Source organism: Mercenaria mercenaria, chromosome 2 (assembly GCF_021730395.1).
Source record: "Mercenaria mercenaria strain notata chromosome 2, MADL_Memer_1, whole genome shotgun sequence".
NCBI classification, from domain to species: Eukaryota; Metazoa; Mollusca; class Bivalvia; order Venerida; family Veneridae; genus Mercenaria; species Mercenaria mercenaria.
This window is the reverse complement of record NC_069362.1, coordinates 60,106,443-60,128,281: the sequence shown is the minus strand read 5'-3', so window position 1 is coordinate 60,128,281 and position 21,839 is coordinate 60,106,443. Positions and strand designations below refer to the sequence as shown.

Here is a 21,839-nt window from a genome sequence, read left to right as displayed (position 1 = left end):
TAGTGACCTAGTTTTTGACCCCAGATGACCCATTTTTGAACTCGGCCTAGATTTCATCAAGGTTATCATTCTAACCAAAGTTCATGAAGATTAATTGAAGAATACAGCCTCTATCGCATACACAAGGTTTTTCTTTGATTTGACCTAGTGACCTAGTTTTTGACCCCAGATGACCCATTTTCAAACTCGGCCTAGATTTGATCAAGGTAATTATTCTGACCAAATTTCATGAAGATCAGTTGAAAAATACAGCCTCTATCGCATACACAAGCTAAATGTTGTCGGACAGACATACGACAGACAAACGCCGGACATCGAGTGATCAGAAAAACTCACCTGAGCATTGCTCAGGTGAGCTAACAACTAAAATTATAATACAAATTTATTTTACTGTAAATTGTGAGAGAAAAGTACTGGGGTTTCCAACTTTGTTTTCGCTGTATTGTCTTCAATTTCCCCCTACCCTCCTTTTCACGCGCAGATTTTGTGCATCAAAATTTCACAAAGAACTGTTTGTATTTTAGGGGAAAATACAAAAAGTTTACATCAACATAAATTTCATTTTGAGCTTACTTTAATGTTTTAAGCAATTTTCCGATTTCTTTCCGATTTGTATTGTCACACTTGTATGCCTGAATGCATATTACACAAACACACACACAAAAAGCGTAATGAAAAAATGATACTTTGTATTACTCATTTTACTGCTCGATCTCTCCACAGATTTTAGAAATTTTATGAAAATGATTCTGAAATGTTTTTGAATGAAATAGGATCACCAAAACTCCTTGAATTCCGGGTTCATTTTCACGCTACGGTGCTAAGAAAATTGGGAAGTTTAAGGACACTTAAAACGTTACGTCTTTTCCCCCGCGTTTTCCAACCAAGTTCACATTTTCTGTTTGTAGAATTTACTTGCAGCCTTTATTTTACGGCTTGTAGCAGGAAACTTTGAAATTAAAATTTTTTTTTAGTTGAATAAAAATTTCATTGGGACATTTAAAAATATTTGAACAGTAGAAATTAAACATATCTTGGGTTCACAGTGGTGTGTTTTACTCAATAAAACTTTCAACTATATGTATCTTTATGTACAGGGCCTTCTGAAAGAAACAAAGAAAAAATAGTGATTTTGCTCAAACGAAAGCAAGTTACTATATTAAGTATCAAGTTTCCTGTTCGGGAAGGAGGGAAACACCCATAGACTGTTTCCTGAACGGGAAGTTTCCCCTACTCTTTCCTACAAGCTGGGGTATAAATACAATGTTAAAGGACATTTTGAACATACAGGAAACTATTGGTTTTCTTACCTTGTTATCAACTGGCCTAAAAATGGCCGACAGTTGTCTACTTTGGATCATACTTCCAAGGCCTCTCTATAAATAATTAGCTGCTAATTTTTACATATTATGTGTCAAAAGGAACCTTTTAATGTTTTCTCATCTAGTACCTTTGTAACTTTTTCACTTTTCAGCTATTCTTGCAGTATTTTGTAATAATGATGTGTCCGGCAATTACCTCAACATTTAGCAGGCGGGAATATTAAAATTCCTAGCAGCTAGGAATTTCTTTTTTTTTGTTGGATTTAACGTCGCACCGACACATGATAGGTCATATGGCGACTTTCCAGCTTTAGTGGTGGCTCTAGGAAGACCCCAGGTGCCCCTCCGTGCATTATTTCATCATGAGCGGGCACATGGGTAGAACCACCGACCTTCCGTAAGCCAGCTTGATGGCAGCTAGGAATTTCGATTTCTCAATAATTCCTTCCATTTATGAACTTTCATATACACTTCAAATACCTAGTAAGGCTTGTTCTTCAAGTGTTTTAGCATATCGTCATTCATATCATTTATGTAAATTCACTTTTTCTAAAACATTCCTTGCAACATGGTCTGCCATTTTAATAAAATCCTGTCAACAAGCCAGACTTCATTTATCATTTGAAACACTTTCAACTAAGCTGACATAAAACAAGTTCGTGAAAACTTGTCATGAAACTCTGGTAAATGAGTTTAGACTCTATTGACTATTCTTATTTCTACTGGTGCTCTGCTGAAATAAACAACCAAAACTTTTGAATGTCTTTAGCCAATATTAAAACCTTCTCTTGTTTACGATATCCAATGAACAACACTACAAGAATAGATATAATACATTGGATCAAATGAGATGCGCGCCGAACCGTGTCAATATCATCAGAATTTAAAGCCAGAAAATGGCCTTAACAAAAACAGTATTCCTAAATTGTAGGAAATTTTTACAAAATATACATTTACAATGCATATAACAACTAGAAATTAGAATGTGTCTGTAGGACACAGGGTGTATCCCCCACTGGTACATTTGTCACAAATAAGGGGAAATAATTCAAATGTCTGCAGTCTTAATGGGGTATAGCCTCAAAAAAAATATGAGAAGGATTCATTATTCTATACCATATACTTTTTGAGCTATGAGCATCAGAAACAAAAAATCCTCTATTTTGGCTATTTCATGGGCCATAACTCTGTAATAAATGCTAAAATTCTCAAGAAGAATGCCAAGTGTGCAAGGTCACATTATGATAAAGACTCAAGCAAGGTTTCATGAATTTACATTAAATATTTTCTGAGCGAGGCACATAATTAAGTGAAAATGTGCATTTTTTTACTATATCAGGGGCCGTAACTCTAAAAATAGGGGATGGCCTCAGATGAAAAATAGTAGGTGCGCAAGTTCATATCATGATAAAGACTCGTGCAAGGTTTCATCAATTTATATCAAATGCTTTCTTAGCTAGGGGTGTCACAAGGTGAAAATGTGCATTTTTGACTATTTCAGGGGTCATAACTCTAGAAATAGGGCGCGGACCCATATCAAAAAAATGAGATGCGCAAGTTCATATCATGATTAAGACTCGTGCAAGGTTTCATTAATCTATATCAAATACTTTTTGAGCTAGGCGTGTCAGAAGGTGAAAATGTGCATTTTTGACTATTTCAGGGGCCATAACTCTAAAATTAGGGGGCGGACCAGACGAAAAATAGAAGGTGCGCAAGTTCATATCATGATAAAGACCCATGCAAGGTTTCATCAATTTATATCAAATACTTTTTGAGCTAGGCGCGTCACGAACCCCGGACGGACGGACGCACGGACAAGAGCAAATCTATATGCCCCCACCACTCATGGGGGGCACAAAAAGAGATTTCTACAATAAATGCCAAACTACTGAGCAAATATGGGAGGGAGGGTGGGCATTTGATCCCTCCAGTTATATGACTACATAAAATCCAAACCAAACTTCAACTTTTACCAAGGTAAGTCTCGTTTACTTTTTGGATTTTATTACGTCATAATAACTTCCGTGCTCAAATGAGAAATTCAAAGCTTTTGTTAAGGACATCACGCAGTTAAACAATAAATTAAAATCATTTACCTTACAGCTGTAAAACTGCTGTTGGGAAGCTATCCTTCTCTGTATTTATTGGTTATTTTGTAGAATTTGGCGAATGTTACAGAATTACTCCAACCGGCTGTGTCCAGTATATGTTGTGTTGGACATACTTTTATGTCGTGTTATTGGTACTATTTAGTTTCTCAACTTGACCATTTCAGTCTGGGTGGTTCCAATACTCCCGCTTTCATAGCATTGGGTATTGTATAATCACCCCTTGGATATGGTGCCTGCTTTTTAATTTTGTCTTTTGACAGTTCCTGTGATACGCAGGCTCCATAACCTCAGATCCCCTTCCTAAATTCTAGTTTGTGTATTTCTGCCCATAGTTTTCTCGTTTGGGGCAAACCTATTATTTTATCTGAGGACCAAACGCCGCTCTTCATGGAATTACACGCCTCAACACGTGTATCATTGAAGGTTCCATGTTCACCGCCGTTTGAATACATCTGCGGATGTCTCTAAATTGCTTTTTGTACTTTTAGCATGTTTAAATGTTGAGTTCTGCTCAACCCGGGACTAGAGGGCGTGGACGGTAGCATGCATTTCCACTACCGTCCGTGAACAGGCTCAATCAAACCGAGCCTGCAACATTTTCGTTTTTGTCGTGTGGAGCGACCTGTGAAGTTTCCACTTTTTTCTATTTTTGTACATTATTAACTTTTGCTTTGGAAGTTGCTGCACCTCTTATACTATGATTTTTGAAAAGCTGACAATCAATACCAGCAGCAGCCATAACTGCCCTTAACCAACGACTAATGGTATCTTTAGAAATACGTCTATAAGGTTTTGAACAACTTATGAATAAACTTGTAACATGTCCACGCAAATTCTCTGTCCTTTTCAAATATTCTTTCAAAACAAAAACCACACAAAGTCTCCTATCTGGAGGGTATGACCAAAGAACAGCTTCTGCAATGTCCTTTCCTGGTCTAGACTGTTTCAAAATACTATACAACAAAATATAAGCATATCCTTTTGCTTTTTTATATATCTTATGTCCAAAAGATATAAAGACTGCACCCTGAGGGCTACAATTAACGTAATTAACATGACTAATTTAAGAGTTAGTTACTTGAGACATAATTTATTTACAGGAGATAAAGTCTGCAAATACCGTAAAACAACTGAAACATTCCATGTTTCTTTATATCTTGGCATAGAAGGTCTCAAATTGAAGACATCCTTGACAAATCTAATAACTTATGAATGAGTATTGCCGCAAAACTATCCAACACAATTCCTATGGAAGATAATGCACTTCTTGCTGTGTTAATTGCACTGTAACCAAGACCCAAGGAATATAACTCTGTCAGAAATTCCAAAACACAATTTACAGATGTTTGAAAACTATCAACCTGTCTTTGATTACAGAATAAAATCCATTTTCTGATGACTGTATTATACTGTCTTTGTGTGGACTTTCTCCATGAACACATGATAATATCGGCAGCTTTGGCTGAAATTCTTCTGTTAATGAACGAATTCTTGATACTTTGCATACTATTAAATTCAGTTTGTTGTGTAAAGGATGTACCTTGTCTGTTCCTGGCAGGATCAGCAAATGTTTCCTTCGAGGTAAAACTCTTGGAAAGTCAACTAATAGATTCATCAATGGTGTCCACCAAATTTGAGTCTTCCACAACGGGCAAACCAAAATGCAACTGGCCATATCTTGGCGAATCTTCTGTACACATTTCATCACCAAACTGAAAGGTGGAAAGGCATACAACAGATTATTTGACCATTCATAACAGAAAGCATTAACAAAAATTGCATCTGGATCTGGGTGCCATGAGATAAGTGAGTCCACTTGTCCGTTAAGTCTGGATACAAACAAATCGATAGAAGGTCTAGTACAAACATTAACTATTTGATCAAAAACATTTCTATCAAGCATCCATTCAACATTTTCATTGCATTTTCGACTACCAAGATCAGCAATATTGGATCTACCAGGTATAAAACTGGCTGAAATCTAAATATTTCTTTATATGCACCACAGCCATAGGTTTCTTGCCAAATGTTAAAGATTTTATACCACCCATGGCATTGATATACGAAATAGCACATGTATTATCAGAATGGACCTGAACATGTAAATCATGCAAGTCTTTGCAAATGGCACGGATACCATAAAAGATAGCCAACAATTCAAGACAGTTAATATGATTATTAACTTCTGCTGCATTCCATTTCCCATTTAATAAAATTATAATCCACCCAGCTATAGCTTGTTTTCATCAATCAGTATTAGGATATAGGTCAAAATCTCCGGGTTCTTTTATTTGTTCACAAGTGAGCCTTTAATTGATTTAGAACAGTTACATAAGCAAAACGCTAATATCTGAAAGACAGTAATGGAACAATCTACTGAAAAGTCGTGTTTAGCAAAAAGTACTTTCAAAGAGAGAGAATTCCGCATTTTTCATACACAAGGTTTATTCAAATAAGTCTAGTTTTTGTTTGACATATGGTAGAAAGTGAAATCCGGTCTTAAACAATCCCGGAATGAATGTATTTATGGCTGAAGTGGATGAAACATTACCTAATTCCTGGGTAACGAAATCGAAAATCTAGAGATCTTACAGAAACTGGCCCACAGATCATTATGTCTCTTACCGGTCCGTGCGTCAACCCTTGTCCAGAGCTTGAAATTCTTCTTTGTTCAATTGGCAATGAAATCGAGCCATGTTAGAATCTTTATTTCAAACTCCTGAGACATAAAATTCAGACAACTGCAATTTATTCACACAGTAATGCTGTATGTGTCAAAATGTAATTCTGAAGTTTTGAAGGATGTAAATTTTTCTTGTGTAACCAACAACATAATAAAATTGATAAGAAAATTTTATCAGACACTATTATGTAATGGCACTTGCCTCACCTTGGTCTCCACAACAGCCTCTATTACAATTGTAATATGACAAATCCAGAAATTTGAAAATACTTCAAAACTTCTTTGTCAAAGCCTTATAATCCGACAGATATCAAGACATTTTACTTCGATGCATGCAAACTTGCTGGTATTTATTACCGGCTTGTGGTAGTAAATCAACTGGTAACACTAGGTTTGTGGTAGAAATTACCTAGTAACACTGGTTTTGTTGTAGAAAATGAACTGGTATAAAACACCGGTTTGTGGTAGTAAATCAACTGGTAATGCTGATTAGTGATAGTTAATTAACTGGTAACATCAGTTTGTGGTAGAAATGTACTGGTCACACTGGTATTGTAAGTGTGGTAGTAAATAACTTCTAACATTTTTTTTATAATAGTAAATCAACCGGTAGCATTGGCTTATGTAAACAAGAGCTGTCCGTAAGACAGCCAGAGCTCGACTATTCGAACTGCTGTCCCAGAAGCAGGAATATTACAGTAAGTCATAAAACATCTGTAGTTTCAATGCAATATGCACATTAGTTCTGGAGACTTTTCACTTCTAAACCAATAGTTCAATATAAATTTATCATTGTGTATTAAGATAACTTTTACAGGTATTTCATTATCATAGTGGTTAAAGTTGAGACCTGATACAATAAAAGGAGTTATAAAGGACAGATCATTTGGTAGTTGTGGAAACAGTTTATTTACTACAAAAATGCCACTATCAAACTATAGAAACAAAATAAAGTAGAATGCTTTTGTCATAGAAAACTGTAAAAAAATTAGTAAAACATACCATTTTATTAAAGTAAAAGTCTGCACTCCTTTGCCATAATGTATTGACACATCAGGAAATGGATTTCTTGAATAGACCGCAAAAGATCTGTGTAGTGTTTTGATATATTGACATAATCAGGTGTAAAATGTATCTGATATTGCAAAGGTAGTGTAGTTCTGACATTTTCATAATGTCACACGCTTGCATCATAAGTTAGTAAGTTACTTGACATGAAGCCCATTCCTTTATTCGATATAGTCACTTTCTTCAGAATTGAGATGTATCAAAATGCACGAAGTCTGTTCACTAGGAAGTAGTATAAATGATTAAAGAGCACAGAGAAACAAATGTAACAGTGAGCAGTATATGCTGATTATAAAATATTAAAACAGATCTTAGGCTACTGGTACTCCTTTGGTGTGGAATGTCACACACTAATAAATATATATACACATGATACTTATATATGTATGTATATATTATACTGTCACAGATATTAGTTAATTTTGTCTCTTCTTTTTGTTTAAAAGAAATATATATTGCCTTGTGGTCTGAGAAGTGGCTTTCTATCACACTACATTCATATGGTATTGTCATGTGTAAACTGACATATATGTGATCCAGAACTGATCCAAAATATGTAGTAGGAACTTTGATACACTGAGTGCAGTGGAGTATTTCCTCAATGAAATTGGTTTCTTGGCTTAAGATATTTAAATTCATATCACCAAGGACAATGAATGGTTGATCCTTTTGGCATAAAGTGTGGTAAAGCTAGTAGTTGTTTATGGCGACACATACATAGCAACTATGGTTAGCAGTGGCATCTGTTGTATATCACAATTTACCTTAATGTTAACCATTTCCACATTATTGTTCTGTGAACATCCATGTCCATTTTGCATAGAAATATCCAGAGAATCTTCTGAATAAACAGCTAATCCATAGCTTCTGTTGACAGGACTGTCAAACCTTTGTAGTTTGAAGTTTGAAATGGAGTAAGTTTGTGCTTCATCTTGAGTGCAAAGTTTAGTTTCAGCAAAAATAGTAATATTAGCTGAATTGTAGCATTCACCAACTAGAATGTCTTGGAAATGTTTCCTGAGGGATCTCACATTTTGGTATACAATACTGAAGTAATCAACTGTCTGAATAGGACAAGTAAGTGAAAGTGAGGACAATCTTAAACGTTCCATTTCTTTGACTACATCATTATCAACTTTGAATGCTTTCATATTTAGATCTCTGATTTTAAGCTTTTCTAGTTTTGTAACTCTCGATAAGCCTACATAATGGGAATGTGGGAAATGTTTTCCTGAAAAATCCATAGTGTCTCCAAGACATCTATGGCTAGTTTCTGCAGCCGCACAACGTAGAGGAAACTGCTCTCTCAAAACCTTAGCAGACTTATACTTTCCTACAGAAAATTGCCTTTTGATCCGATGTAATAATGTCCAAGTCAGACTGATGCCTTTAGTGTACAGATTCTTGTACTGAAGTCAACACTGTTTACCCATTTCAGTATTTTCTAACTGCACCCATAAATACTTGTAACGTCCCGATTTATCCACTGGCCCACATGCAGTTAGAATACAGTGCCCATTGCGGCGTCTCACATCTTGTGCCACAGTACAGTACCGTCGTTATATACGAAATGTGAAAGACGTTAAACGACACACTCCACCATAATGTTGAAAGTTCATTTCTAAGACCTATAGCAGTGTTGAGATTTTCTTCCAGGTTCATGGTTTTAGAAGGGTCTTTTGGGATTTTCAGAAGTATTCTTTGTTTTACTTCAGGTGTAACATCTCCAAGAAACACATCTATTTACTTGTTTCTTATCTTCTGTGTTTGATGGGTTTCACATACCACTTTATTGTGTCTCTGGACATTTGCCTTTGTTAGATATATATGTGGAATATGGATAAGATAATCTGGATGATGTAGATCTGTCTGGATGCTATGTTTCTGAAGAACTGTAATATCAGATTTAGTCTGCTTGTTTTCTCTAAGTCTATTCAGAAGTTCAGCAAATTGTTTACTGTCTTTTTGACGCATTATCTGTAGCAGTTCAAACATACGAAAATTTTCATTCCAAAAATTTACTGCAAGAGGACCATATTCATCTTTTAGGTTTGAAAATATCCAACCATCGGAGACTGATTTCAGCTGGAAGAGGTCTCCCACTGCAAGAATGTTTCACCAAATATTTTTGTGGATCCCATTATCTGTTAGAGACGCTATTGATAAATGAAAACATTCTGTTTCCAACTATTGAGATTCCATCAATTATGAGAGCCTGGTAGATCAATTTTACCACTACTGTTTTCCAACACCAGCTCCTCTGAGGAACACATACAATGGTTCCTCAGTTGTTTTGAAGTGATGAAGTAAGTACAGAAAAAAATCTGCGTTGGTCTGTGTTTAGGGATGCCACTTGTTTGTAATATTCTTCATCTGGAATTGCATTCTGTATGATTTCAAGTTTCTGGGAAGTGCTGTCACAGATGAATTCAGAATATACTTCTAATTCTTCTGAAGTTGCTGCTAATGGTCCATACTAAACACTTTCTCTGTGACCTTTTTGCTCGTCCATCTCTTCATCAGCTTGAGTTTGAGGAGCAATCTTACACCAACCTGATAGAATTTGTTCTTTGAGTAATGTACTGGCAGTTTCCACTGCTTGCTCAATTTCAACATAATTGTGGTTGTATTGTTTTATCTTCTCCTCAATGGCACTTTTATCTTTTATTGCAAAAAAGTATTCAGTAAATGTTAGACAGTCACCAATGATTGATTTTTCTGATCTCCATGGATGAAACAGTAATAAAATTTCCTGGGTCCACAGACTGTTGGTATCGAACATACCTGATGATGACAGGTCTTTGTTTTCTTTTCTTCAGAATGTTCTTATCGGGTAGATTAAATGTATCATGGTTTTCTTCATCAGTGTCATCAGCATCTTCATCACTTTCTGTTTCATTTCTGTCAATTTTCTTTTTGTAAACAATTTTGTATTTTCTAACAAAGTCAGCCAGGCAAAGATTTTGAAGTTTCTTTGGTCTTTCTGCATATCTGTCAATAATACTTTTAGCATTTACAACATGTGAATCATGAGGTAAGCTTTGTATTATAGACAAAATTTTCAACATCATAACACGTTCTTGTGGTGGTGAAGTGTTGATGAAGGCAACGTCTCTTGAAGACTGTTTTAACGGCATTTGAAGAATAAATTATACTGCCTCCTGTGCTGAAACTTCAACATGATTTAAAAATGTGTGTCCTATCAAGCGGACCTGATTAACTCCCTGTCTAAGACCAGTGTTCCCTTCTTTGGCTTCATTGACTGCATGGTAAAGCAAGTTGGACATGCCACGCTGAGACTTTGCAATGTATGTAACAACATATACTGCACAGGCATAAGCATCCAACACATACTGGATATCTAAATTGGCTCTCCAGCACTGCAGCAAGGTATCATTGTAAGAATTAAGTCGTGTTTCTTGAACACTTCTTTTTAAAAAGATTTTCTTTGTAGTGACTGAAGACCTAATGGCATTTATGTAATCTTCTTTTGTCATTTCCATGGTTTTAAGGAAGTCTGTAAAATTGTTAATTTCTGTAGTTTGTTTTCTCATATCATCCATCTTTTTTTGGTATCTTTTCCAGTTCTCTAAATGTTTCTGTTTATCTTCCTAAGTTGTGCATTCTTCTAAAGGGTCAAGAATACAGGTTTCCTCCACTGGTGGTAATCGATAATTAAACATGCAGATGCACTCGTCCTTCTTCTTGCAATATCTACTATGGTTGTGCTCTTAAGATTATAAAATTGTCCAAGTGTGTGTCTCTCTTACATGTCACATATGTGTCCACAAAGTGAAGAACAGCCTTTTTACTTTCTTCATCTTCCTGTAGCTTTGGGGCTCCATCTACCCATACCAACATAAGTGGCTAGCCTCTCATCTGGAATTCCACCTTATAAAAGACGTCAACAATTTTTCCAACTGAATTAAAAGAGCTTAGTAAGAGAATATTGGTAAGTTTCTTTACCTGGTGGTCAAAGTGTCTTGCACAAGTCACTGGATCTTTTCTTATAAGTAGAGATTTTTGGAAGAAAGTCAGATTAGCAATTTCTTCTGATGAAAGTATTTTCCCATTGACTGTTTGTAAAAGAATTTGTAGCAAATATGACCACTTTGTCTTACCTGAGGAAAATGACATGAACCATGTCGGAATTCTAAGTACTCTAAGCATAGCGAAAAGATCCTTTTTTGTCTTTTCCCAATATGGTGGAAGACTTAAGATCTTATAAAATTTGTAACTATTAGTCTTGCTACTGTGGCTCAAATTCTTGCTGATCCAAGTCACATGCATTTTTATTTAAATTGCTTGTTTTTCTAAGCACTAAGTTGGATTTTTGCATATATGTGTTTAGCTTGTATTTTTTTCAATTTGAAAACTATATTTGGGATGTTTTCAGCAACTCTCCTGTCTAATCTTCTTAATTCAGATTTACATATGTCATTATATGAAAGACTGCTGCTATTTTGTCTTTTTTTGACCACAAAAAATTGTTGGAAATGCTAATTCTTCAGCATATTTATCTAACAAAAAAACACTTCAGAAAATAAATCCGCTGGCTGCAACATTGTATCACGACTGCCAGCAGGTTGCTGTTCTAATGTTGTTTCTTCCCACCCGTCATCTTCTTGTTGCACTTCTGTAAAATGATCTTCAGGGTCCTCAGTTGGAACATCCCAATCCTCATCTATAGTAATTCCTTCTTCCTTGTATAATTCACTTGTTTTCACAAGGTAAGACAAGGCTTGACGAACATTGCTTGGCCGCATGCTCTGAAATTGAATGTGATGTTTGTTGGAAATTTTCCTTTTAAGCTTTAGAGCTATGCAGGCGTTTCCATCAGTCTTTCGTGGCGGGTGTGTCACTGTTGTATTAATGTTGGCTGGTATGTTTACAACATTACGAGTCAAACTTACCTGACCCCCTATCGACAATTCATGTAGCTGCATAAAAACAATTCTTGGTGCTATAAGCCTCTCTTCAAGATGGGTAATATTCAAAAATTCAGGTTTAACAGGAAAGCTAACATTGATCGCTGACAATGGAGGCAATTTGTTCTTCTTGGCATATGAATAACATGTAGAATAGATCCATTGCTTTCCATCTACACTTTGTCTACCAACAAATATGTTCTCTTTTAGTTCTGAGTTCAAGCTTACATATTCTTTTTGTTTTGGTTTCATGGTACGACAACTGGTCACAACATGCACAGATATAAGATGGGCCGGACTTCACTAAATCATGGAATGTGTGAATGAGAGATTCCACTGTTTCAGAGGTTGCTGACTTATGTTTTCTTTGCTTTTCAATTTTCCTGTATGTGTTGTCTGCCCTTTTCATTTGTTTGTGTTTTTTCTCTTTGTATCTATTAGACATATCTTTTGTCTTCTTCTCATGTTCCAAAGCTCTAAATTCCTCCGAGCATCTTCTTTGACATTGTATTTCCTTTTCCACAAACCTGCTTCTGGGATTTTCTCTCTTCCTTTTGTTCTCCTGAAATCTGATTTCTTCTGAAGCTCTGTTTTTTCTTTTTATTTTCATTTCTACATCTCTGCTTCTGATATTACATCTTTTCTTATCATTTTCTTCATCTCTCATTTCTTGAGATGCTCTTTTTCTCTTTTTATGTCCTTTTCCATGTCTGTACTTTTTGGATTTTTTTCTTTTCCTCATATTTTCTTCATTTCTGACTACTTCAGATTCTCTTTTTTTCTTTTTACGTTTTTCTCCGTGTCTAGTTTTTATACTGTTTCTACTTGTTCTTCTTCATCTTCTGATTCTACTTTTTTATTTCTTCTCGACAGTTCTGCTGTTGATACTTGCTCTTTTTTCCCGCTTTCCTCATTCCGTATTTCTTTTAAGGATCTCACTTCTCTCTTATGAAGCATTTCCTTTGTTCTGTTTGTAAGACTTTGTCTCTTGTAAGCATTTTCTGAATGTCGATTATTTGACACGCTTCTCCTTCTCATTTTCTCAGCTTTTTTCCCCTTTGGACAGGTTACTGTTGTTATCATTGTTTTGAATGCATTCATTAAATTTATTTGGCTGTTCATCCACTACAGTATGAATATCTTTTTACTTTTGAGACATTTGAAACTGATTTTGAATTTCTTTGTATATTTGACTTTCATGTCTGAAATGTTCCGGAATATCCAATGTTGTTGCTTGTACATCTAGTACAACTTCATAATGATTTCTGTTTTTATGACTGAGGTAAATACTGTGATTGTGTGGTTCAAACTTTTTGTATACAAAACTTGCAGAGTGGAGCAACCAGTTGTATGAATTACTTCTTTCTGGTTGTGAATACACAAAGATATTCGTTTTCAGTAAACGGGCCATGGCAAAGATTTCAACTTGTGTTGCCCAAGTTTTATCACAGTCCATTTTGGTAGTTCTTAAATATTCTTGTGTTGTTTGATTCCTATCAAATAAAGATTTGCCTAATTTTGGATTTTTTTTCAGATGTTTCACCACTGCTGATCGAAAAAATGTGTAATTTTCTTCAGTTCCAGTCACAACATAGGATAAGCTTCTGAAAAAGCAATTTCCATCACCTTTTATAGTTTCAATATTTGATGGGATGCCAATGACTTTCCTTACATGATCAGATTCAAATGTAGTATGTCCTGACAGATTTAAGATTTTACACTGTTGCCTCTGCCATGAAGATCTGACAGGTTCAAAGTACCGAGCAGTTCTTTCTTCATCAAGACTATTTATTTCTACCAAATCCTCTGTAAATATGTCTTTTCTTTTAAAATTGAATGTGATGATATAAATGAAGGCTCATCACTTAATTGATGGCTGGCAGGAATTTCATTATGAGTAGCAGGGACTAATTTCTCCTGTTTATGTGAAGAATCCAGGCTCAAGTGATTGTGATTTTTTAAACTTGGACTGTAGATGTCTATGATTTGCTTTATGAGAATTTTTATTTGAAATGATGAAAAAATCCTTTCACATAGTAAACAATATATATGTACATTTATGCTTCACTAAATTACTTTTGGACTTGTACTGTTTTTTACACTGTTGGCAGGTGAATGTGGTAGCTTTGGACCAGTGGTGATTGACAAAGTTAAACTTCCGTGTGAACGTTTTTTCTACATGCAGAACAAATATAGCATTCATGCTCAATGAATTTCTGATTTGCTTTAAATGTTCTATGACACTGTGGTCAATTTTTATTTCCAAATTAAGCTTGTGCTCCTCTGTTTGATAGGAGGAAGTGTCTGTGAGCTGAAAAAGAAATAAGCAATTATAAATAAAGTTTTAATATCGGTGTATATGTATAATGTATCAAATAAGGAGATCCTTCGGACACACTTGAGTCAAAAGAAACTGTGAAAATAGCAGACTTACTAAAGACAAGTTAGGTAAAGTAGTTTTATATAAATCAGACAGCTTAACACTAAATCTGTAAATCAGAAAATAATTACTTTTAAATATGTGTAAAAACTGATGATTATTATTTATAAGATATTAATTGTCCATAAATATTTGATGTTCTTGCCATCCAGCGTCCAAGACATTTATTTGAAGTATATCAAATATAAGAATATCAGTACCTGAACATCTGACATGTATAAGGTAATCAGTCAAATTTTTTTCTACCCTGCTACCTGGAATTAGGGTAAGTAAATGAATTATCATGACCAAAGTGATTTAATTGTTACAGTGCATCATAGTTTGTTATAACAATAAGTTCCACTCTTTAGTAAAATAAGAAGTAGCAGTATTAATATTTGGTTTTAACTGGAGTAAAAGAATGGAATCTGTCTGCTCTGGTCATCTGACAGTCAGTTGAAGATGAAGTAAACATAATTTTCACCAGAACCTCTAAAAGTGATTATTAGACTGCGAACTATTTCTTCTGAAAAAAGCTATTAGAATAAGTAAGTCATTTAGATGTGTCAAGTTTAAAACAAGTAAGCTAGAAAACTATCAACTATGTGTATCATCTACATTTCTGATAGTGTACAAGCAAACAAGTTAAATATGTAAGAACGTACCGGTAAACAAAACAATTGTCCAAAACACATTTTGGCTTTAATTTCATTTAAATGTAAGCATATGTTAAGTATATAAAAGAAATTAATTTATTTGCAAACAGTAGATAAATGTATGTTTATTTAAAAATAAGAATGTTTATGCTTTTTGCCAAAATGTATTTTGGTAATGACAATCCATCACCTCTAAAATGTTGACTTACTTACGTACTTCCATGACAAAACTTCTGAAATTTATTTTATTCATTTAGTGATAATTTATGTCACAAATACAACAGACGTTTAGAACTAGTAGGAATGTGTCCATTGGACACAGGTTACCATGCCAAGTTTTATCAATCTAGCAACTGTGTATTACAAATGTATATACATGTATAGAGTAAGAAAATCAAACCAGGTATTGTCTACAGATAATTTGTAACTATAATTCAAAGTGAAGTTTTGTCCAAAAAAAGACACGATTACACAATTCACATGAAATGTCTCATCAGATGTGTGCAATTAGAGCTTTTTAAAGTTTTCTGGGGTTTTTTTTTCTGAGGTGGTTCATTCCTGTTTTCATCCTCCCCACAATTCACATGAAAGGTCTCATCAGATGTGTGCACTTAGAGCTTTTTAAAGTTTTCTGGTTTTTTTTTCTGAGGTGGTTCATTCCTGTTTTCATCCTCCCCATTTTTTCACATGAACATTGTTTCTATCAACACTGCTCACATCACTATTGTTATTTTGGTTATTATTGTTGATTTCATCCTCAGTTTTGTTTACATCTCCATTATTTACATCAGCAATGTTCATTTTATTTTTCTTGCTACCTTCATCATCACTACTGTTATCACTATTACTCATGTCGTCATCCTCCTGATCTTGATCCATTTCTCCAAACAAGTCCTGAGATGCCTGGCTTTCAATTTGTGTTTGGAGATTGGTAGTCTTTTCCAGTAATTTTTTAGTTTCTTCTTCCAAGTTGGCTATTTCTATAGCTTTTTTTTCTTGTAACTGCTTGTGTTCCCTGTCTATGTTTGCTAACTTGAATAACAGCTTTCCATTTTCAGCCACTGATTTAGATTTTTCACGGGCAGTGTTATTAAGTTTTTTCTTCAAGGTTTGTACTTCACTCCTAAGGGCATGTAGTTCTTCTACTGCCTTTTGATTTCTAATGTTCAGAGACATCGAATTACATCTGACTCTTCTGGCTAGAGTTTCTAGAGTATGTGTTGCTTCTGGAACACTTTTATTCTGCTTCAATTTATAAGCAATCCCAAGAATTTGAAGCTCTAGATCCGTTATACTGTCTAATATTTTTTGTCTTCCATTGTGCATTTAATCTGAAAATAGAAATAGACAGTTTTAAGAAAATATCAACAGTTACTTTGTCACCCTGAAGGCAAGAGGTGTGACATGTCTCTTTCAGCATGTAACATATTTCCACACAGAATTAAAGGAATGGTTATAACAGAAATGAGTGTAGTGGAAATTTGCTGCAAGCTGCCATAGCCAGAAAATTGTGTTTAATAGACAAAGAGGAAAAATATTTATTTTGTTGCCATTAACATGCACTGTGTTTGAAATTCTAAAAGCACTAATATTTCTTAGACTGCAGAATGCAATTACAAGTGTACTACTTAGCTTAATTCAGTTTTTGTTCAATAATTATAGATGTTCACTGAAGCTGTTTATCAATGAATGAGTCCCATATGAAATCTCGTAAATGATTCAACCAAATTATTCCAACAGACTTTTTGCTAAATGCATCATATGACTTATCTCTGCTCTAGTAATCTGAACATATGTGATGTTTCAATTCAATATCTGCGTTAGTTTTGGAGATAGTAACTTGCATGTAAAACTTTAACTAGAATTTTCTAAGTCCAAAAGGGGGCATAATTTGCTCAAAATACATGTCAGAGTTATGGGACTTGATCCAGTGAGGTTGGTAATTCACTTGAAAAAGAAAAAACAAGTTTCAAAACTATATGCCTTTAAATGATAGCTGTATGTACTGCATGCAAAAACTTAACCAAGGTGTGACGCCGACGCCAGGGTGAGTAGAATAGCTGGACTATTCTTCGAATAGTCGAGCTAATAAATGTCAAACATAGTAGGTATGTGAAACATAAAATAAAATAAACTACTTCATTATGAAAGGTGAAGTTTTAGCACATGGAATCTGTATGTCTTAAAACACAATAATGTTTTAAGCTTGTTTGTTTTGTTAATTTCAGATCAATCATGGCTGTCCCTGGTAAAAAAGTACTACTGAACTCAAGCCTGTCTCAAGGTTCTGGAGAAGATTTTGAAGTTTTCTGTCAGCCATGCGACAGAGATGACCTCAGGCTCCCTGTCGCTGGGTACTGTGTAGATTGTGAAGAGCACCTGTGTGACTCGTGCTTTAACACCCACAGAAGACCAAAACCACTTCAACATCATAAACTTCTAGATAAAGACAACATGCCACACACTCAGAATCTGTCTACAATGTCTAGTTCTACTAATGTTGGACAGACAGGTGATCTTACATCTCCTTGCTCTAAACACACGAAAGAAGTGATCAAGTTCTACTGTCATGACCATAAAGCACTTCTATGCAGTGTATGTGTGACCCTTGACCATACCCGTACATCCTGTCAGGTTGACAACATACCTGATATATCTGGATACACTATCGACAGCATCCAGTTCAAAGACACTCTTAAAGAGCTTGACAAAATGACCGAGAAATGTCATGAGATTACAGTAGATTTGAGACAAATGGTTGCAAAATCAAACACTTCTTTGACAAATGTTCTTGCAGAAATCAAACAGTTCAGGGACGAGATTAACCACAGGTTAGATGAACTTGAAAAGGAAACTTCAGATGCAGCAAATGCCCTAAAACAAGAGAATGACACAAGGTTGAAGACTACAGAAGAAACATGTGATAATGTCAGTAAAGCTCTAAAAGCATCATCTGATATGATAGAAGAAGTCAACACAACCAAGAAAGCAGACAGACTTTTCACTGAGCTTAAAAATGCGGAGCAACTGATCAGAGACAGTGAAAAAAGAATGCTGCAAGTAAAATCCACTGGAGCTACAAAAGAATATACATTTGATCCAAGTCAAGCCATTCAATCACTTCTTCAAAATGAGAAGTCACTAGGTACATTAACAGCTAAAATACAAAAACAGCCAAGTCCTCCTTCAGTCAAAGCTTTAAAATCTAGGATAATTTCACATCATAAAAACTTATGTGTCAAGACATTATCAGATAAAACAGATTGTTTCATAACCGGAATTGCAGCCTCTTTTCCAAACCAAGTATTTCTAGCAGATTATAACAATTACTCAATTAAAATGGTAGATATAAATAGTGAAGCTATTCAACAACTGAACCTAGATTCATATCCCTGGGATATCACCACAACCACCAGAGATGAACTTGCTGTAACAATGCCAGGTAACCATACAATACAGCTGATATCCTACTCCTCAAACAGACTCTCTAAGAAAAACACACTTAAAGTAGATGGATTGTGTTATGGTATTAGTAACTGCCAGGGGAAATTTGCAGTAACATTTCAGAGACCGGCAAAACTGCAAATCATCGGCTTGAAAGGCACTGTACTAACAACAGTCATAACAAACTCAAATGGTGAAAACATGTTCAGTAACCCAGAATATGTGACTACCAACAGCAATGCTATCTATGTATCTGACTATGCAATGCAGACAGTTATCTGGTTAAATTGGCAAGGAGAAGTAATGGGTAGTTATGGAGGGATGGGAGCTCCACAAGGTATTGCCATGTTAGATGATGGATCATTCTGTGTGAGTGACATGCAAACAGGCAAATGTAACATACTCAATGTAACTGGTGACTGTAAAGAGAGTACAACTGTACTCAAGGATTTAGATAGTCCAATGGCTATTTGCAGGTGTGATGCTACCAAAACGTTTCAAGTCAGTAACCACAGTGATGACAAAAAAGAAATGAACATCATTCAAATCTACGAGATGTCATAACACAGAGAAACGATTTTCTTCAGATATAACATCAAAGTGTAAATTATATCAAAATAATGTAAAAGTTATTTTAGGTAATTGCCATATTCTTATAGTCATACATGGAAAAAAAGCTTGAACTCAGCTACCGAAATAATTTGCTGACCAGTGGATTATATCCATTTGGCTTCAGTATACACAATTTTATGAAGGTGCACATACCGAGTCAGTTAGTTTAAACAATATTTTATTTTTGAAGCAACATACACATAACATGTACAACAAATTTTCACATATCAAATACATGGATTGGAAAACAAGCTGATAGCTTATTACCGAGTCAGTTGATATTCATTTATTTTTCCCCATTTGTTTACATGTTTAAAAAATATCCAAACAGTTTTAACCCTTATCATGCATGACACAATTGATTCTGCCTTTGCGACCACTGCACTTGTCGCCATTTAATCTGTTTCATTTTAGTAAGAACCCCTTTTAACAGTTGATGGTACTGTTCAGCTTGAAAGATGGCCAAGTTCATTATAGAAGTTTAGTAGGATAATGGTTAAAGATACATATCATGCAGTAATCACAATAGCTACTGACTATACTGTTTATTGACAGAACAAAATTAATCACTACTAAAGAAGACTTTAACATTTATAAACAAGGATCTTGTCAAACTATTAATTTTTTTAACATCTCTATAAACATGTATATTTTTGTATATTTTGTGTGACAATATGGAAAGGAATCATTAGAACTAAATATTTTTGACTTCTCTTAATGTATTCCTTCACCATGATCACATTACATTTCTTAGAAGAAACATGGGCACTGCGAACAAGTTGATAAAAACAGAAAACTCCCATTATAATATTCCTTCCTTTTCGTATCACAATCTGACATGTGACTTGTCAAACTTTCTGCAAAATTAAGTTTGATAAAGCGGTTATTTGTGGCATTGGGAGTTCTTTCAGTGTAAAAATAATAATTAGATAGTCAATATGGCAGTGACTCAATAATTATGAACCAATAATTATCTTCTTATTTACCATAAACTTCATTGCAAAGTTTTTATTAATGTCACACAGTATATGGGTGCCTCTTGATAATTTATACTGTTCCCAATGGCTCAAATATTTTAGATTCCACTACAAAACAAGAGCTGTTGGAGAACAACATTTTATGACTATTAAAAATTCAAAAGCCTTGTCACTCAAGAAAGTTAAAATGATGTAACATGAGGGCCAAAATGGCCCTATATCGCTCACTGTTATCACTGCACTTAAGGACAAGAAGGTTAAAAAATCATAATCAAGATCAATCAAAAGAATTATGAGAAAATATAGTTGAAATTTTCTTAAAGTTACTTCCAATAAAATTATTTTCAAATCAGGCCAGTAGTTTCATGCCTGAAGGATTACATCAGAGGAGGTTAGGAGCAAAATTTTGACTGATGAAGCCCAAAGGACAGGAACAACAAAGAGAAGAAATTAAAAATAAATCTAAGTCCTCAGAAAAAAATCTAAGTCCAAAGGACAGGAACAACAAAGGAAAGAATTTAACCAAAATTTAAAAAAAATTCTTACAAGGTACAGATATGTCAAAATACACCTACAAATTGGAGGTACCATCCATGTTGTACCACAGAAAAGTGGTCTCTGTTTTTCCCTACAGCCAATAATAAAAAAGTTACTAAATAAGCTATTTATAGTAACATAAGGATCTGCCAAATAAAAATAAGAGCACTGCAATCGACGCAAATGCAGAGCAATATACACACAAAACAAAGTCATACGACCTTTGAACCCTACGTGTGACCTTGACCTTGAAGTGAGCCATCCGAAACATGTGCTCTGCATATTGTTTTGATGAGGTGAACATTTGTGTCAGGTTTCTTTGAAATCCTTCAAGGGGTTCAAGAGTTACAGAGCGGAAGGGAAATTGCTAACCAACAGACATACAGACAGACGGACACCGAGGCGATAACATAATATGTCCCTTCAGGCGAATAAAAAGGAATCGAGATCTTATGGTGATACAAGTTGTGTGCAAGTTTGGTTAAAATCAAATCATAAATGAAGCTGCTATTGTGCAGACAAGGTCAAAATAGCTAATCTTGGCCCTTTCAGGGGCCATAACTCTGGAACCCATAATGGAATCTGGCCAGTTGAAGAAAGGAACCAAGATCTTGTGGTGATACAAGTTATGTGCAAGTTTGGTTAAAATCAAATCATAAATGAAGCTGCTATTGTGCAGACAAGGTCAACAAGAGGGCCATGATTGCCCTATATCGCTCACCTGTTATCACTGCACTTGAGGACAAGAAGGTCCTCAGAAAAAAATATCTAAGTCCAAAGGACAGGAACAACAGAGGGAAGAAATTTAACCAAAAAGAAAGAAAAAATCTTACAAGGTACAGATATGTCAAAATACATCTAAAAATTGGAGGTACCATCCATGTTGTACCACAGAAAAGTGGTCTCGGTTTTTCCCTACGGCCAATAATAAAAAAGTTACTAAAAATAAGCTATTTATAGTAACGTAAAAGGGAAGTAATTAAAAAAAAAAATTATTGTAAGTGAACAAAAGAAGGATCTGCCAATTAAATCTGTTGACATAAATGAAATTTCAGATCAGTATCTTTATTAGTTACGGA

General features: G+C 34.9%; 1 protein-coding gene across 1 annotated transcript in view; it reads left to right on the top strand.

Annotated features, from left to right (window-relative positions):
- The window catches only part of LOC123564052 (E3 ubiquitin-protein ligase TRIM71-like), a 31,263-nt gene extending 11,754 nt beyond the window's left edge, over window positions 1-19,509 (top strand). The window contains exon 2 of the mRNA XM_045357316.2: window positions 17,419-19,509. Within this exon, the coding sequence (XP_045213251.2) occupies window positions 17,426-19,198 (1,773 nt within the window). The 5' untranslated portion in view covers window positions 17,419-17,425 and the 3' untranslated portion in view covers window positions 19,199-19,509. The remainder of the gene's footprint in view (window positions 1-17,418) is intronic.
- The last annotated feature ends 2,330 nt before the right edge of the window (window positions 19,510-21,839 follow it).